This window comes from Phalacrocorax carbo, chromosome 2 (assembly GCF_963921805.1).
Source record: "Phalacrocorax carbo chromosome 2, bPhaCar2.1, whole genome shotgun sequence".
NCBI lineage: Eukaryota > Metazoa > Chordata > Aves > Suliformes > Phalacrocoracidae > Phalacrocorax > Phalacrocorax carbo.
This window is the reverse complement of record NC_087514.1, coordinates 144,151,749-144,170,725: the sequence shown is the minus strand read 5'-3', so window position 1 is coordinate 144,170,725 and position 18,977 is coordinate 144,151,749. Positions and strand designations below refer to the sequence as shown.

Sequence of the window (18,977 nt, the reverse complement as noted above, 5' to 3'; positions counted from 1 at the left end):
CATTCAATGGGGTCCAAAATCTGCTGTTTATACTTTCTTTCCTTTAGGCCTTATTTTGAGGTTGCAGGGTAAAATTACTTCGAAAATCACAATGGTGGAAGAGTGTCAAATATCTCCTATGGCAATGCCTCTTGCCTGCACCGTGTGCTGTAACAGTACCCGACGTCTTTACAACTCGAGCATTTTTCAGTGTGTGATGAGTTTGCACCAAGGCCAGACACATGCTGGGATACCTTCGTCATAGAATAGGACTGAAGTCCATTTCTTGGGAAAGCACACCCAGAAGTTGGTGTCTTGATGACCTGACTGCTGAGTTGCTTTTGTACCAGCACCCCTCATTAAAATAGGCAAAAAAAAAAAATATAATTCAACCACTTTATTGAAATGCATGAAAGAAGGGATGTAGTGAGGGTAGTTAAAAAAAAAAACAAACTTAAAAAATCACAGAGAGGAAGCTCTCATTCAGTACGTCACGTGCCTACGGGCAAGGGAGATGCTGCAACCGTTCATCCCCCGTGTGCAGCACTGTGGCAGACAACACTGCGCCTGCAGCAGTGGACTAAATATGCCTTTGCCTTCGGACAGGTACGCCTCTGAGTCAAGCTGGCGCAGAACCACCTGTGTTTATGCCAGCAAACTTGGCCTTCGAAACGACATGACGCCATACAAGCTGTGCGTGGGGAGCGCTCCCCGGCAGGCAGCCTGGCCCTGCCTCGGAGCTTGGTGGCAGTGACAGCCCGCACCTCCCAAAACCACACGAGGGAGCATTCCTCCAGAACGCCATCACAGGCGCTTGTCTTGAGTGCCTGGGCGTGCTTTGATTTCTTAGAAGTGTTACCTTCAACTAAAGCTGCTGCAGCACCTATTGCTGCATCCACCTCTAGGTTTCTAATGAGCATGATACGCTTCTTCCAGTTTGACCTAAACCATTTTTCATTTTAAATATACCTGAGAAGAAGCCAAAGACTTTTTAAATATGCATTTACACAAAATATAAAGCTGCAAATAAAAACATGCACAGAATTAAATGTACTAAGCAAGAATAAATAAGTATTTATTGAATTCATTCTCTATCAGCCTCCTTATGGAAGAATAATCATATCATAAAATTGGAAGCCCAAAACATTTTCTAAACATCATTTTAAATACACAACAAAAATCTTTAGTCAGACTGAAAATTAATACAGTGGCAGTGGTTGGTCTTCATTGGTCTGTCCAGCCTTGATTTCTTTTCCCTTTTAATCATCACTGAAGAACAGTCAGAGTACCTTTTTTTTTCCCCCCCTCCTTTTTTTTCCTCTAGCTGCAAGAGAAGTCACAAAATCTTCACTGATAGTTTAAGGGTCATGTGTATTTTCTTAGTCTTAAGGAAAAAAAAAGCTAATTTATCCTTTGTGAAACATTTAAAAATGAAGTTGTATTTAGTTACCAAATATAACTGCAGAAATTCACTGGGAAGTCTAGAAAACACCTTGGTAGATTCAAATTTGGCACCATGTATTTCACTGTGTATTTTGACTTCACGCATCAGATGAAGGAGAATTAAGGACGTTGGGTCATTTTTTCATTTAAATGAGAAAAGAAGGACTTTCCGTATTCATATGTGCTGATCATTATGGCACAAGCAGGAGCAACTTTAAACAGCCGTGGAATAATACCTGCCGGAAGAGACAGAAAAGTATTCACTCTCGTTTGCTTTCAGACCAAAGCGATGTAGTACCATTTAGTGGTCACAATATATCAGTACCATAGTACATCAGTGTAGAACTGGGATTCTACCTATCCACATTCCTTGAAACACTGAAATTACTGGCTGTAGATATTACCAGTGTAATAACATTATGTGCTCACCTATGCCATCCTGCGTGGCCTGCCTGCCTTGAGTCCCTTGTGCCTTGGCCCCTTCTGCCTTTCCACAGACATGGAGCACCTTAACCTGCAGGGCTGCTTTGCTCCAGCACAGAAGAGGTGGCCCTGGGGGCAGGCCACGTGCCCTCCCCTAAGTGTCAGTGCAAGCTCATGCTCAGGTGGGACCAGCGGAGGCTTTGACCTCTCACGTGGGACAAGAGGTTCAGGAAGCCCTGAATCTCAAAATGGATCAAGTTAGGGAACACCATGCTGGTACTTGGTAAGTATCTTGGGCTTGGAATGTCTCTTGCAGTTGTTCATTTAATATTATAGGCTTTTAGCTCAGTCACGCTGTAATCTCAATATCTTGTCATTTCCTCCTTAGGCTGCCAGAGTCACACCTGACAACACATGTGCGTTATGAAGGACTTCTGTGCACGGCAACAACAGAGTATTGCCCCAGCTGTCCACGAGTAGCCCCACCCACCGGCTACGCTTGCTGAAGACAGAAAGACATGGGAACCTCTTTCCTTACAGCCTGGGAGAAGGACACAGGGGGAGCTGAACAATGAGTACCAGGGAAGTAAGAAAGCTTAGGGAGATGAGCATCCTGAGGTGGACACACACCAAGCAAGTCAGGAGCGCTTTGTGACTTTGAGCATTTTATATACATTTGAGGTTGAATTTTCAATCTCCAGGTGCCATATATAGAAAGGAAGATATTAAAAAGCAAAACACCTTAAAAACAGTTCAGTTATGAAGCGATACTGGTTTAGTCTAGTCATACATGGGCTAGTAAATTATTGATAGAACTACCTGAATGTACGTATTCAACAAAGGTAAAGTTTCACCCCCAGGTAAAGATTTGCTTTTGTTTGATTAATGATAGTAGTTCTTCACAAAAAAAATATGCACCAGTAACTGGAATTCTTGAGGATGTGTCATCCACTTAAACAGTCATGCTGTGAATATCTGTTTGCACTGTCATGTGAGGCTGGAAACTCATTCTCTCAGTTCCTGTCACACACGGTGGCAATCCCAGGCTGCCTTTGTGCACACTCAGGTACACAGAGTGGGAAATGCCTAGCACCAGCTGAGTTTCCTCTTAATTCCCATTCAGCCACAACAGAGGAAAAGGAGAGAAGGTAGATAGTGAGTGCACGTGTGGATGGCAGGTCTCAAAGAACTCCATTAACTGATAATCACAGCACATCATACGTGTGCACTCCCAAAATGGAACACAGTGACTACCATATTCATATTTATTTGGATACGAATCACGGGCTGAGCAGCGTGAAGCAGAACTTATAAGCATTCACCATGGAATGCAATTCTTTGAATGGCGGAAGAATGTTAGAGGTAGGTTGGAGTAACCAGGAACCTCATACCAAGCCATCATCCAGGAAAAAATACTCTGTTGGATTTGATGTGGGCTGAAATGACTGTGCACATCTTGCTAAACACTCTGATGTTTAAGACAGTCTTGATGATAATGGTGATGAACCACAGTGAGTACAAGTATTTTGGAAGGTATGGTACAAAACATTACTTTCTGTAAGGTACAAAAATAAACATCTAGAAGAGCTAAAGGAACATACCAGCTTCCTTCTCAAATGGCTCCGCAGTCACCATACTACTGCTCTTGAACCCGGGGTGAAAACTTTCGGCCTCTCCCATTCAAATTAGGCCCCAACACCCCCATTCCTCCATGAAGTAACGAAGCATAGGCAAATCTGCTGTAAAAACGTCCTCCATTCAGAACACAAGCATTCCCACTTCAAGTAGACTCTCAGAGAAAGATTAAATAAAATACTGAGAGGTCAAAGAGGGACAAATTATATGATGTAGAGTTCTTTGTATCTCAAGAACTCAAGGTATCTGCTGTGATGTATAGTAAGTTGTAGGGATCTACTCTAACGTAAAAAAGAAATGGGAAGAGGGAATTGCAGCAGTCAGAGGAATAATAGGCACCTCCCAATGGCATCTTCAGGATTGCTGACAGAAAGTTACAGCTGCCAATATCTTTTCCATGGAGCTACATACTGATACTGTTACTGTTCCAGAGGCAGAATCCTGAGAATGGTCTGCTCTGAGGTTCTGCTTTGCTACAGAGCTGCAATATTGTATTTCTTGAGAGACAGTAGAAACAACACCAGATGATCTAAAAATTGTATAAAAAAATCTTTAAGTGAAGACTTGATAATTTTTTTATTTCAATAATATTCTTACAGAAAGGCAAATTTTCTAAAACCTGAATTCCTCAGGCATGCTAAGCTTTACAGCCAAGACGACCTTCCTATTAGGATGGCAATGCTTGTTCCAGCTCCGTCTTGCAGGTTGTCCTGAAAACTAGTTGGGCCTACAGCAGCTTACTGCAAAGTTCTTTCAGACATTCAGTTTAGGTATTGGAGAAGTTCCTGTAAGTATGTGGTAAAGAGTATCTGGTAGCTGCAGAGAGGAAATCAGGGTGGGGAGAGCAGCATATAGCTGAATTATCAAAATGCTTTTGGTTTTAGTTACCAGATTGGCAACTAGAAACACAAGTTACATTCTGTGGCTACTTAGGACCCACCCAATGGATAATGCAACAACTCCAGTTTCTGGGAAACCAAATCTTTTCTTCCTGTTTTTCTTGACAGACCATGCCAAGTAGAAAACTCTGACAAAAGTCTAGCAGGATCCATGATAGCTGCTGCCAAATACCTACAAATCTGTGAAAAAAAAATTCCATGTCGTTCTCCAAGAGAATATTCTGGGATTTGGCTCAATCCACCATGAATTACTGAAAGGACTGGTGATTACCTCAGAAGGGAGTCAATCCTTTTTGGTAACTACAGAAGTGGAATATTCCCTGAAAGATCTCAAGAATTAAAAGAAATCTTCGGTTTCAGGATGAGTTAACAGTGAGGAACTTTTGCTCCAGTGCTGGAATGTCATTTTTCTTGTTCTCTTATGTCACACTTGCCAGCTCACAAAGTCCCTGTTCTGGCCAGGGCAGTTTGGTTATGGAGTGGAAAAGACACTCGTAAGTCTCATGAGGTCTCAGGAGCCTCTATGATCGCTCCGTGATGCCAGAAAGTCCTCTTACAGTTGAGCCATAATGATGAAAATAAGGAGGAATTATATTTCCTGCTGAACCTCTCAGGAAAATGGCCAGCTTCATTGCTGGAGGCTTTGAGTTAGTACCAAGAATTAGGTCATAGGATTAGACAGTGTTTCAGAGAGTTGCTAGGATTTGAAAAAGACACCAGAATGTATTCCTGGGTGTTTCTTTTCTGTTCTATAAATACACAGGGTTTAAATGGCCAAGATGTCTTATGATGGTCAGAGATACATCTGTGCTGGTCAGCAGCAGAAATAACTACTGCACATAGTTCAGGGCAAAAAAGTGATCTTTGCCAAAGCTATCAAGAAGACTAGAAGACAGTCTTTAAAACAGCCCATGCAAGAAGAAAAATAAAATACATCAAAGAATTACACAGCTAAATGGGGTACTAACAGTGACATTCTGTCTTACTTTTCTCTAGTCTCAGGTTTTTTTAGAAAGATGTCAAAAGATTTACCAGCAAATAATCCAGTAATCCCATTTTTAGCGACAATTTTCCTCATAACTGCCCAGGTGGATGTACAGTCCCTCTGTGGAACTCAATATAGTACAAGAAAACAGTGAATTAAGCAATATATACAATGCCACAAAAAATATTTTTAGTAATCAGAGACAGTCACTTAGATGTAATTATTAGGTTTAATTATGTTGATTTTGTCCATGCTATTGATACAGGATGTTAAATTCATACAGTATGCAAATTCATACAACACTCAAAACAGCACAACATGGAAAAACCTGTATTGATGCCTGGAGTAAGATATATGAAGAGACAATATTCCTTACTAGAATAACTGACATAGTTGAAAAAAGACATCTAGCTTTCAAATCATGAAATGTCCTGAGTTGGAAGGGACCCACAAGGATCATCAAGTCCAACTCCTGTCCCTGCACAGGACAACCCCAAAATTCACACCATGTGACTGCCTCCCTGGGGGGCCTGTTCCAGTGCTCCACCACCCTCTGGGGGAAGAACCTTTTCCTAATACCCAACCTAAACCTCCCCTGGCACATCTTCCTGCCATTTCCTTGGGTCCTGTCATTGGTCACCAGAGAGAAGAGATCAGTGCCTGCCCCTCCTCCTTCCTGCCCTTGTGAGGAAGCTGCAGACTGCCATGAGGTCTCTCCTCAGTCTCCTCCAGGCTGAACAAACCAAGTGACTTTAGCCGCTCCTTATACAGCGTCCCCTCTAACCCTTCACCAGCTCCATGGCCCTCCTCTGGACACTCTCTAGTAGCTTTGTATCCTTAATGCACCGTGGTGCCCAAAACTGCACCCAGCACTCGAGGTGAGGCCGCACCAGGGCAGAGCAGAGAGGGACAATCACCTCCCTCGACCAGCTGCAATGCAGTGCTTGATGCACCCCAGGGCACAGTTGGCCTTTCTCCATGTGACTTTATCTGTGCAGCTAAAAGATCAGCACAATTCAGATTTTTAACCAAGAACTTGTCTTTATGGTAAACTGAATCTAAAGGTAAGTTTTGAGAATTGATATCAGAAGAATGAATCAGAAGAATGAATATAATAATTAAGCTAGGGCACTACATCTTACATCTAACTTTACAAAAATAAAACTCCCCCTGAATTTATGAATTAGTTTAATAAAGTATAGGTCTATGAGATGTGGATTGCAGTCCCTTGTAGAGCAAAATCACATACCATAAGCAACCTAACTGCATCAGCACAAGAAGCAATCTGCATTGCAAACATATGCAACTGTTTTGAATGGAGGAATTTTTTTGTGCTCTTTCAATCTACACATGCTGTTTTCATTGTAATATGTATATGTAATATTGTAATATGTAATATGAAAGTGGCTAAGATATATTTTCTTCTAGATGAAAGTTAAAACAGTTTCATAGGATACATTCAGCAGGAACATCCCATGGCATCTGGAAGCTGCAAAATATTTTTGCAGCCACAGAGAGACAATGTGTAGATGCACAGTCATTGTCCAACTCTAACAGCAACTGTATTTGGAAAGAACTAAACTAGTACAAATGATAGATAACCATAATGGAATTTTAAGTATATATTAATCTAGTTAATATCAGCCCAATAAATATAAAGCAGCTACCTGTGATTCAAACTGCTGTTAGCAATGAATTCTTACATTCCTCAGCCCAAGGGAAGAATTGAAACACAGTAACTATTTATATTGAAAGCTTTTTTCATCTTTTTCTGTTCTGCAATGAAACATAAATATGTTTTTTCAAGAATTATACCAGAAAAAATAGTTTACCTGAGAGAATGAAACCTCATGCCAAAAAGCGAGCACTAAATTTTCATAACATCTTTCTGAACCAGGGTCTTCAAATTTGTTTCTAAGGAAAAACTGTTTGGGTACTTGGCCTTTTTACTGGTCTGTAATCTTAAACCCATGATCTCAACTTCATTTAAGTTAATGGAAGTCCCCCACTGGCCCAGGTCCCAAGCAATGGAAAAAAAAGTTTTTATATATCACTGGTATTTGTATAAAACACAGTGGTGCTCTACTGAACACAGAACAAAAAAGAAACTTCCTTCCTCTTTCATCCTTTGAAGCTGCTAGGATATTCAGTAGCATGCCCTCAAAAATAATTTCTTTGAAATCACACAAAAAGAGGGTAAAAAAGACAGAACCTGAGAACAGTGTTTTCTCTCCCTAGCCTAATATTTAACAAAGTAAGAATATCATTATGAAGGAGCAAGTGGTAGTGAATGTGCAAACGTTTTATCATGTTACTTTTATCAATTCAGAAGTCTTTTTCAATAATTGCTGTTCACCTGAATGTTTTATAAGAAATTAAATTTTTGCCTATTTAAGTATGACTTACTTAAACATATACAAATTTGCAATTGGTCGGCCTACATGTAAGAGCTCTGGATTTTTTTGTTTATATTTTATACCATCTTACTAACCTAAATTTTACTGAACTCACACTTTTTCTCTCCTCCACGCTATTAATGAAATACTGTATTTATCCTAGGAGATAAAAATACCCTATGAGTTGTTACAATTTAGAGAAGAAAAAAGGCCTTAGTGATTGAATTATTAGATAAACTTTAGAAGACGAGATAAATATTTAAAATTCCTACCAAAAGTCTGTATACTCAAACACTAGGTTTTATTTTTCCAAACATTATAGGATTTTTTTTTTCCTTACCAGCAACTTACTTTTTAAAGTCTCACTCTCCCAAAGTTCAGTCTGCCTATGTGTTTTCACTACATCGAATGGCAGTGTTATGACAGCTGCAATCTATCAGGAAAAGAAATCAGTTTTAAAGTTAGAGCACAATTAAAATTTAATTAAAATTTTTAAATTAAAGTGCACAAGATTTAAAACTAGATTTGATATTCCAAGTGCCTGATATTATTAAAAGTCTTCTATTTCAGAACACTATAATTTATCTAGATATACCTAATCAGCTTGAATGCCAGGCCATGTGTATTTAAAGTAGATGCACCCCAAAACATACACCATTTCTGAGAGAATAATATAAAATCACATTTCTTTTAAATAGTTTATTAGAGATAATAATAATAACAACGAGTAGTACTAGGAACAAAAATATATACTTACAGAGCCAGATGCTGCTCCTGAAGTAAAAGCAATAAAAAATGTTGGTTCATGTGCACCAACTTCCTTACACATCATCTTCTTGAAACATTCATAATTATACCAGTACATTGCTACGGTTGTAAAAAAATAAACTGGCATTACAACACATTTGTATGTCAAATAGAGAAATTCTTTTATCAAGTACAGATGTAAGAATTCTACTGTGGCAATAGAAGCAAAAAGAAACGAGCTGAAAGCAAAATAAGAGTGTTCTCTGTGATGACCCATGGACAGACTGCCTTGTTCCCAGTATTTCCATTTTCCAAATTTCTTCACATGATACAAATTAGCCTAATCATTTTGTCATTCCCATAAAGTAACCCCTATCTTAATACAATCTAACCCACGCACTACAAAACTCACATAGCTGATTTTTTAAAATTCAATTTAACTTAAAATCTAGGCTTTAATTATTTTCTATGTTTTTAGGTGTATTTCACACATTTCATAGATCTAATTCTACAAAAATGTGTTTCATACAAAATGAAAGGTTGCTCAGGATTGCCTCATACTCTTCTGGGGGACAGAGTGTAAAATTTAATTCTGAGAGCGCCAAGAAATACAATTTTGCTCTCCGGAATTACTAAGAGGGGACCGTGAGGACTGCCAAAGGCAACTCTGACGAACAGCTTTTAGGAATAGCATCTGTTTCTGTTTTCATCTGCTGAACTGCACTATTTCTGCATCCTAAAACTCTAAACTAGATGCTACTGGGCTGAATTATAGAGTGATTTCTTGTGGCAGTTGGTCTAACAAGTACTGCAAATGATGGCTGCATATCCTGAAAGATAACTGTGCCTCATTCAGCACTGAGTTCTGGAGGCTGTGCCAGCAGAGAAATATCAAAGTATTTTCTTGCCATGAAGACATATGCCAGCCTATATACGCCTGGCCTGCAACACTTTGCAAAAGTAAATGTAGGCAGTATCTCAAAAGGTATTCTCAGGGTTTGAGGAAAACCTACTATTGAAATGTACGGAAGCCTAATTTAATATAAATTATCTAAATCCAAAACTTTGCTTAAGCACCTGCAGGACTCCTTTTCCTATATACCTTTCACATGTGTATTCTCTGCAACACTGCTTAAAGAATGACTCAAGATTATTGTTAACACAGTACTTGTGCTTACAAATACTCACAGCTTACATTTTATTCAGTCTAGCTAGCCTCCCAAGGAACATGCTTGAAGCTTATCATTCACACTTGGGCTAGTAACACAGTGGGGTTCTAATCACCCGATGCTGCTTGAGTCATGCTGTGCTGCTTGACTGTTTCCACAGAGGAGCTGCTTTCTCAATAGAAATTGGTAGTCTGATTTAAATTCCTTCTGAAAGAACTGACTTGAGCTAACTGTAGCAAAGGCGCAGGCTGTGCTGGAAGAATATCAGGAGCCATGATGCTGTTGCAGCATCATTCAAATGGCAGAGCTAGGACTGAAGGTATTAAGGGAGCATATCTTAACTGCCTAGGGAGTATTTATAAGGAAAAAATAATCAGAAAACACATTTTGAAATGGTTAAGCAGCATTAAACACCCTTAGCTTTATATCAGGGTTTTGTGGCATTTAATTTTAGGGTTTTTAAAAAATGCATTTTACTTCACTTATGCATCTAATTGTCTGCTCACTTCTGGCTCATTAATAATAATCCTTAAACGATGAGGCAGTAGCTGTGTGGTAACCTGTGCCTCTGCCTATCCGGCATGCCATGACGCCTATGAAGTACTGGGCACAGAGAAGTGCCGGACAGCTGTGACGTGAACACCAGAGCAGTGTGGAGACTGACTTAAAATCAACAAGGATGTTTTGGACTGGTGGAGGAACAGTAGGCATGACCTCAGGAATCTGAAAAGAGCTGAGCAGAACACACACACACATATATCAGTGCCCTCTTCCTCGTGCACTCCCTCGCAGTCCTCTGATCCTCCCACACTGCCAAAAGCAGCAGAGGGGAGGAAGACCACTAGCTCCTGCCACATTGCTACAGACAGAAATCAGTAAGAGAACAAGAGTTTCCACTTGAAATCAGACAACAGGAATAAGATGAAGAATTTTAGAGTTCCCGTACAAAGCTTAGCAGAACAGCCTAAGAGAAAGATGCATTTGGCAGAGAGAAAAATGAATAAATTAAAAAACAAATATTGAACAGAAAGTGCTTCGGGCCAAAGGTTCAGATGAATCTGACAGTTATCTTTAGCCTTAGAGAAAGCATGCTGCCATAGGTTCAGAAACCTTCCCTATCACAGAAGGCTAAATTAAGTCCCATCAAGGAACAGGATCCTCAAGCAGGAAATACAGTCCAACCACATTCTTCAAACACCTACTAGTAGCAAAGTGAAAGAAAACAGAGTATTATTCATTCTGAAAAGAAAATGGCTGAAATAACTTAGTTCTGTTACTTATTTGCTAAATGCAATTTTTAATTGAATTCCTTAATCACCCCCATTTACCAGGCATTGGTTTGGTTCACAGCCAATTTAAAATCTACTCCAGCTGCACATCTAAATGTGCTCAAACCCCATAAGAGTCACTAGACTGTTTGGAACCACAAATTAAATTAGATGTCAGATTATCTTAAGAATGAAGTAGGAGAACAAAGATAGCGGGTTAAATACTTCAAGGGTTCTCCGCCTCCAGAAATATGTTTGAAGCATTTTTCTGGGCCAACACAAGGTGTTCAAAGGTGTTATTCCTGGTTCTATTCAGAGGACAGAAACTGCTTCAAGGACAATTGATGCCTGATGATCCACAAGTGCTAAAGGACAGTTTTCCCACTTGTTAATGCCAGTGGTGAGAGCCCCTGTCTCTTTGAGGCCTGTTGTTGCCCCAAGTGAGAGAACTGTCCTTTAACAGTCTCATCCAATTACCTCTGTAGCTCACAACATAGCAGAGGTGTGACAAAAAGGGAGAAAGCATGATCTCCTCTGTCCTTGTTGTCTTAAAGAATAGTCCTGGGCTAACTATGCTCTGTATCAGACCTTTTTTCCTCTAGACGTTCAGCTTTGGTGCTTTGCTAATAAGTGGTGCTCTAGCTTCATGTTTTTTGGAACAGTTATACAAACTCATTCACATTGCCAATAAAAAATCCTGAAGACACTACTGTGTCACTCTCTCTTTGTACATGTTTTCAAAATTAAGCATCAGAACACTTAGATACAGCATGTTTCTCTGTAAGGAAATAGCCATTATACCTATCACAGAGAAGATTTCCTACTGAAAGTCTTTGAAAAGAGCCATTGCATAAGCTAAAGATGAGAAGAAACAGTCTAAATACAGAGAAAGGGAACGTAACAATGAATCCTAGCTGGTATCCACAAACAAACTGGGGGAAAAAAATCAGGTCCTCAAAGAATTTATAAATAAAACCACTCAATAGAGAACAAGTAAGTCTCAGTCATTCTTAAAGCTAACCATAAAAATCACCTAAGAACACAAAGTCTAGCAGTTATGCATAAACAGATCTTCTGACGTAACACAGACTTGCACATAAAATAAACCCTACCTGAGAAAGGCACATCTCTCAAAACAGTAGAGCTCCAGCCCCTCCACAGGGAAAACCATCCATCTGTAGCCACTTTACTCCTGACGCATGTGTACAGTTGCTTGTAGGACAACTTGCGATACTGCATTCTAGTTCTGATCAGCTCCAGGGGGCTCACTACAGTCACTGAACCAACTGCAAATGAGAAAAATGTGGGCTTTTTTTTTTTTTAAGATCAACATTTACTAGTAACATTTTCTGAACATTAAAGTCAGGTCTCACCTTGCTTTATATATCTAATTCCTTTCAACTCTCCCGTTTTCCTTTAAATAATTCCCTAAATAAGTTTCCTTTCCAGATAAGAATACCATATCTATTCACAGTACCTAAATTTTCTGGGCACACAAGCTACCTACCTTTTTCCAATACTGGCATGTTGTAATCCATTTAAGATGTTAAGAATCCTCATTTTCAGATTTATTACATAAACAAACTGAAAATGTCAAGTACTTATAAAAAGATTACTTTTCAATAATTACCATTTTTAAGTTTAAGTTAAAGTGAGCTTGAGGTTTGGTTTGGGGTTTTTTTTGTTAAAGATAAAAATGATGGTTCGAAATTAAGCTTTTATTGATTTCTAAGCATCTTTGCCATCCTTATTTTAAACTATCAAGAATATTTAGCAGGCATTCAGTAACCGATATAGTAACTCGCATCTCGTGGAAAGATCAGTGAGTCACCACTCACTAACACACTGCCATCACATATGTAACAGACTTCAATGACTTTACTAGACCCAACAACTTTTCTCCTGTTGCTGGGATAAGGTTTCTTTGGCATGTGAATTTAACATTTGAAGCAGCCTAATAAGACCAATTTGCCACATCACCACAGAATAACAATTGTCTTTCCACTAGTCTTCCAATCCCCCTCATAGTTGTCACTATGTCACACAAGTATATGTCACACAAGTAGAATGTGGAACTACATCCTCGGAGTCTTCTAAGAAAGCCTGAAAATATATGTCCTGAGCTACTTCTACAAAAACAGACAAAGAAAAGGATAAACAAAAGTAAGAAAATATAAAACCAAATTCAGTCCCTTTATTTCATACAGCAGTAAAACCAGTACAAGTCCCATCTTCATTTCCTTTGTATTTACCTGTGTAGCTTCCATTAGAGAAAATAATGATGTTTATTATTAGATTCATGACAGAACAGACTTAAATTCAGCTGTCCTGGGTAGGAGTCTAGAGCTATAAAATTTTGAACAAATTACAAATGTAGTGAAAGTTTAACAGCAGAAACAAATCGTATTATGCCAGGTTAGAGGGTTATGTCACCCAAGAAGTACTGGGTAATTACAGCATTCCTTCCTATGCCCAACTCCACGTAATATTACCCCTCATTTAAAGCCACAGCAAATTTACTTCGAAAACAAAACAGCAAAACAAAGCCAAGAAAACAGCACACAGGTATTTTATTTCAGTTTTCTCTTTAAACAGATGACAACTTACATCTGCTTAAGGAACCTGCAAGAACTGGAATGTATTCATCATCCTTTCCTAGTCTAGATTTCAGAGCTTCACTCAGTTGGTCATAGCAGGTAAAATAGATTACTGTGGTAGGAAGTGCCATTATTCTAAAATATAAGAGAGGGAATCTGAATTAATACAAGGAAACTAAATACAGGAGACTAAAGTCAACCATCTTGTATGGATATTTTGCTTAAATAAGGAAAAGTTAAAACTCCAGCTGTGTTTTATGAATGGAAAAAAAAGCATTAATCCCATGGCTTCGATTCACTGCCTCTAGTTCAGAGTTTCAGATTCACAGATTTCTCACTTCTCCAGTTTTTTGTTTCATTAGGAAAAACTATAAGTAAAACGATGGTGGATTATGTCAGTCAAAATTTATTTCATAGCAGCTTCAGAACTATTTTGATAAAGGAATGGAATTGAAAAATCTAGATATGAAGCAAGCAAACAAAATATTATGGAAGTAGCTACTAACCTTAATTTTTTATTTATTTAACAATCAGAGAGTATTTTCTCTGTCTTAATCAACACTTATGATTCTCATTACTTGAGAGACAATGTGGAGTGAGTAAATATAAGCTTTTTCCATTCCAGCATTGTACGGAATAGAGCAAAAGCAGCTAGATATATAATCATTCAGTGAAGGGGTAAAGCGCCATACCTGACTATAAAATGGCAACTACATTTCTGTGTTATGTCTGTGCCAGTAAAACACATACCACAATTACCAAAAACCAGTGAAGACTGTCAGGCTTGGAAAACCAGCAAGCCATAGTTTAGATCTTCTTTTTAAAACTGTATACCTCTCTCCCACCAAGAAGCTCGTTCTTCTCTGCTGGAGTACAGAACATATCTTGAAAAAAAACCTTGGCTGAACTACAGATCTCTTAGTTCAGTTAGGTCCTAAACATTTATATACTGAAATTGCCACATGCTGCAGGACAAATAACAAGGCCTGAGCTCCACCGTGCTTTGCTTTTTTGTGCCTACACACCGAGCGCTGTGTGCAAATCAGAAGTGTACCAGCGCTTTCCCACTGGGCAACACTTTGTGCCTTACAAGATACACCTGTAATATACATGTTAGATTTGACCACTTTCTTGGATTGTTTACAGAGGAGGACATAATTATGGAGGTCTTAATTACTATCTGTACCAGAACGAGACCTGGTAACAGTGTTTAAATACGTAAATTGTTCTTGTAGAGAAAAAACTATCTGTTTTCCATGACAAAGTTGGATAGGATAAAAACCAATAAAGTTCTTTGGAACAAAGAAGATTCTAGTTAGATGTATAAAAAAAATTAAGTAAGGGTAATGAGGTGCAACTCCGGAGTGTCTGTGGAAACAGCTGTGTTGCTTATTGCAAGTCATTAGTGACAACCTAGGATAGTAAATATCTATCAAAGACTAGCATTCTCTAACAATCACATTCAACCCTATGATTCGATTATGCTATCAAGGGGAAGGTTACTGTAAGGATACCACCTCTGAAAGGCAGAACGAAAAGTCTGATGTTCCTGCTTAACTAATGAGAATATGTAAAAGAAGTTGCAAGAAGAAATCTCAAGATCTGGGAAAAATTATGTTGTCTCCAGATGTTTCTGATCAAACTGATTACATCATTATCTGCAACTTCAGAATTTACCAAATTTTTAAAATCACTTAGAATTAAACACACTAATTTGTCTAAATAATAAAATAATTTTTTTTAACAATAACTCAAAACATGTTACCAAAAAAAAGAACATTCAACTTACAGCGTTGGGGGAAGTCCACTCCACAGTGATTTAATTCCCTCTATTTGAATAATTTTCACAAAAGCATCCTAAAAATACAACCAGGCAAAGAACAATAATTAGCTATACACTTTTGTACTCTGTAACGTATTTTAGCCAGCAGAACACAAAATTAATGTGTTAAAAAGTATTTTTCTAAAATCATTTGGGGGAAGAGGTTGAGATTTGATGGATTAGAATATGCTCAAGACCAGACATTATCACATAGCCTCAAAAGATATAGAGCCTGACAGACCACAAAAAGGACTCTCAGGAAGAAAAAGGCAAATAGCTTTAGAGCAGACAGCCGTGATGGACAGATCCACTGAGATAAAAGTTTGCATGGGGAAAACAAAGACATGCTTCATTAAACCAAGCCTGTCTTGTAAAAATGAAGCTCTGAGGGAATCAAGAAATCCTAAAAGATCTTAACACAGTTTGACAAAAAGATACTTAAGACAAAAAAAAAAAAAAAGATAGAAAATGGTATAGTAGTATTCTGCGTCTTCTCCAAATATATTCTGTACTAGTTTATATATTTATAAATCCAGGTTCAGCAAATTTACAATCCAGGAAGGTACAGATAAAAGACTGGAGAAAGGACATCACTAAATCCAGTGACTGAACAGCATATTTATATACCCAGTTTTACGGCCAAGTACAGCAAAACATTTGTACTGTCCCATCACTGGCAATCTATCATGTCCACTACAATTTTCTTTACTGCACAATTGTCCAGCACTGTTTTTTTTAAAAAATTAAAGGCGATTCAATGACATGATAGTCATTCTTCTTCATGAATTACCTTGTCACAGCAAAAATGGGCATAAAATCATGTCAGTTAGAAAACTAAGTGACTCTATAAAAATAGTATGGTAAAGTTAATGGAAAAATTAAAACTTATGAAGTTATTGATTTATTTTAAAAATCAACACTGTAAAACTGCTCAAGAAACCTTCTGCATGAGCATGTAATTCTTCTCAAAGGTTTAATTCTGAAAAATCCTTGATCACATGTAATTTAATGTCAGAGTCAAACAAAATCTTCATTAATGAAGCAGCAACACAGTGTCCAACAGCTAGTTTGCGTCAAATGCCTGGGTAAAATACTAGTCCTGCAAGTTTCAGTGGATCCAGAACTTGACACATGAACTTAACTTTAAAACACTATCTACGTTGTTAGTTCAGCTCAGGAGCATACTGGGAGATCTGTGGACTGAACAGAGGTAAGCAGGTACAGAAAATCAGTACCTGCAATCAGCAACTACTGGCAATATAGCTCAAGCGGGGAAAATAAAACCACAGAGCCAGTATCCTGTGAGGAAAGCTGTGCAGCTGCCCCTTTGTTCGTCTTAAAGGAAGGAATATGTACTTTCTTGTAAAAAGTAGACGATATCGTTAATCACCATATAAATTACACAGTGTAACCACACAAACACCCTCTCAAATTATAACAGATTCTACCAGAACTTTAAAAAAAACCAAACAACACATTTACAGTATGCCGTTTAAAAATGTTTTCAAGGTACAGTTTTATATAAATATAAAAAGTTCTTACCAGTGTCCCTTTGAAGTGCCCAGTTTTTTTATACCAGGCTTTGCTGTCCCCATTCTCACAAACACATATGTGATCCATAAGGCCATTTGAGTATACAAAACACTTTCCTAATAAAATGATGTATAAGAATATAGTTAATACATGTAAGATGGTTCTTACTCTGCAGCAATTTCAAATTGCATATAATGGCAACATACATTTATCTCTGGTTACACAACAGCAACAAAATCATCTTGGAAAGCCAACGACAACAAAATAGGTAACAGGAAAGAGGGTACAAATGTACTCCTCAGAGTGCCAGACTAAACTGAATTGCCCTACCAGGCTCTTGGAGACTTGTTTATGTAATACCATCACCTGCTGAAGGTTAAAAACAACACATGACCTGAGTGTCATTATTGTATGTAACTATGTGAACATCTTTCAGGCTTTTAAATCTTTCATTAAGTAGCCTCAGCATCCACATTACAAGTGAAGGTATTATATCTTATGTTAGTATTTATACTAGATCACCCTCTCTACTTGTTTTTGATTTATTCTACATCATGTACTTTGAACCTGTTTGATAAAATATTACTGCCATTACAAAAACATTCACATTTTCAGATTTCTGAAGAGTTTAGAATTTGCTAAGACACCAGAATAGAAGGCACAAGTTTTTTTCTGATTTACAGCAAGTGTGTCTGCAAATACTCATCTTCACGTACAACATGGAACTTCCACATCAGTCATCTCAGTTCCTTTTAAATCTCATTTATTAATTACAGCTGAATAGTAGGACACATTGGCATATCTCTGAGTGCACAATGTCTTCATCGATTTCAAACTCAAGTGACAAGTGACCTAGGTAAGACTTACTACTCTATTTCAAAAGTCTTTGCATTCTGGAGATGAACTTTGGTAGAGCACCATAATCACATAAGCCCTCTGACGAAATCTTCAGTTATTTATTAATAGCTCTTTTTTAAAAACTCAACTCAGTAATAGTTTTACTTTCTGACAGAAAAAAGCCTATTTAAAATGGTATGTACATATGGGATTTTTTCCACTGTGTCTATTCACTGGCACTTTCTTTAGCAATTTCCGTATCTATTGCTGTGCTGCTTTTCTCCCCCCCACTATGCTGAAGGAACAATCATAATTATTGCAAAACAAACGAAAACATTCTGTAGCTCAGCATTATGATAACTGTTGGTTAAAGGCAACAGCAAAGAGCAAACTGTCTCTCCATTACACAATGCATTTATTTACCTCTGGGGAATGGATTGCTTTGGGCTTGCAGTCGAGTCTTGATAACATCAAGAGGAGTTACTAAAACAAAACAAAAAAGTAATTTAGAAACACCCTGCACGCCCTGAAAATGTAGAAGTGAACAGATGCCTTACCATGGACTTCTATGACCTTTTTTTTTTCCCAGAGGGGGAAAAAAGAGACCTGTTTTGCAGTGTAATCAGAGCAAAAAAGAACTACAAATCCTGTATGGTTTGCAAGTGACTATATGTATCTTTTCTGATTTACTAACAGTTGCACAGACAACAAGTATTAGAGATCCGCAAGGCTCATCCAAAAACCATTGTGTCACCTTGTCTGAAAGTGCTAACACTTGTGCTATTAGGCTCTGCTGCTAACATTTCATAAATGGCATACTACAAAGCATATGAGATCAGATTTCGGCCTCAAGCATGTAAAATATTACAGCATTTTTCATGTGTTTATTCTTTTTCAGTAAACCAACTGCAATAGCGACATTCAAAGGAAAAACATTACTCATGGTGTACGTTCCTTCTTTGCTGTATGTAGACAAGATCTAAAACTTTAAAGTTGCTGAAAATTAAATTAAGATTTAGTGAGTGTTTCATTGTTTCCCCTTCAGCCCTTACAATTTTTACAGTCCTAGCCATGCTGAACGCTATAGTGGCTGGTCAGCTGGACCAGCCTCCATTGATTAGATTGACTGAGGGCTCGATTGAATTGCCTACATACAAGCAGCTAGTGCCAGCTGAGGCTCTGAGGTATCCAAAATACCTACACAGTTGGTAGAAGTTACACAGGACCTACAACTGTATGAACCA

At 38.2% G+C, this 18,977-nt stretch overlaps 1 protein-coding gene across 3 annotated transcripts in view; it reads right to left on the bottom strand.

Annotated features, from left to right (window-relative positions):
* Positions 1-1,028: 1,028 nt before the first annotated feature.
* The window catches only part of SLC25A40 (solute carrier family 25 member 40), a 20,861-nt gene continuing 2,912 nt past the window's right edge, over positions 1,029-18,977 (bottom strand). For 2 of the 3 annotated variants that reach the window (XM_064444678.1, XM_064444679.1), the window contains 9 exons: positions 18,157-18,216; positions 16,906-17,012; positions 15,331-15,398; positions 13,552-13,676; positions 12,057-12,230; positions 8,518-8,627; positions 8,112-8,193; positions 5,412-5,492; positions 1,029-1,658 (listed from right to left, as the gene is read on the bottom strand). In XM_064444678.1, coding sequence (XP_064300748.1) covers positions 1,543-1,658; positions 5,412-5,492; positions 8,112-8,193; positions 8,518-8,627; positions 12,057-12,230; positions 13,552-13,676; positions 15,331-15,398; positions 16,906-17,012; positions 18,157-18,216 — 923 coding nt within the window. In that variant the 3' untranslated portion in view covers positions 1,029-1,542. The remainder of the gene's footprint in view (positions 1,659-5,411; positions 5,493-8,111; positions 8,194-8,517; positions 8,628-12,056; positions 12,231-13,551; positions 13,677-15,330; positions 15,399-16,905; positions 17,013-18,156; positions 18,217-18,977) is intronic. The other variant, XR_010371754.1, reaches the window with a different exon arrangement.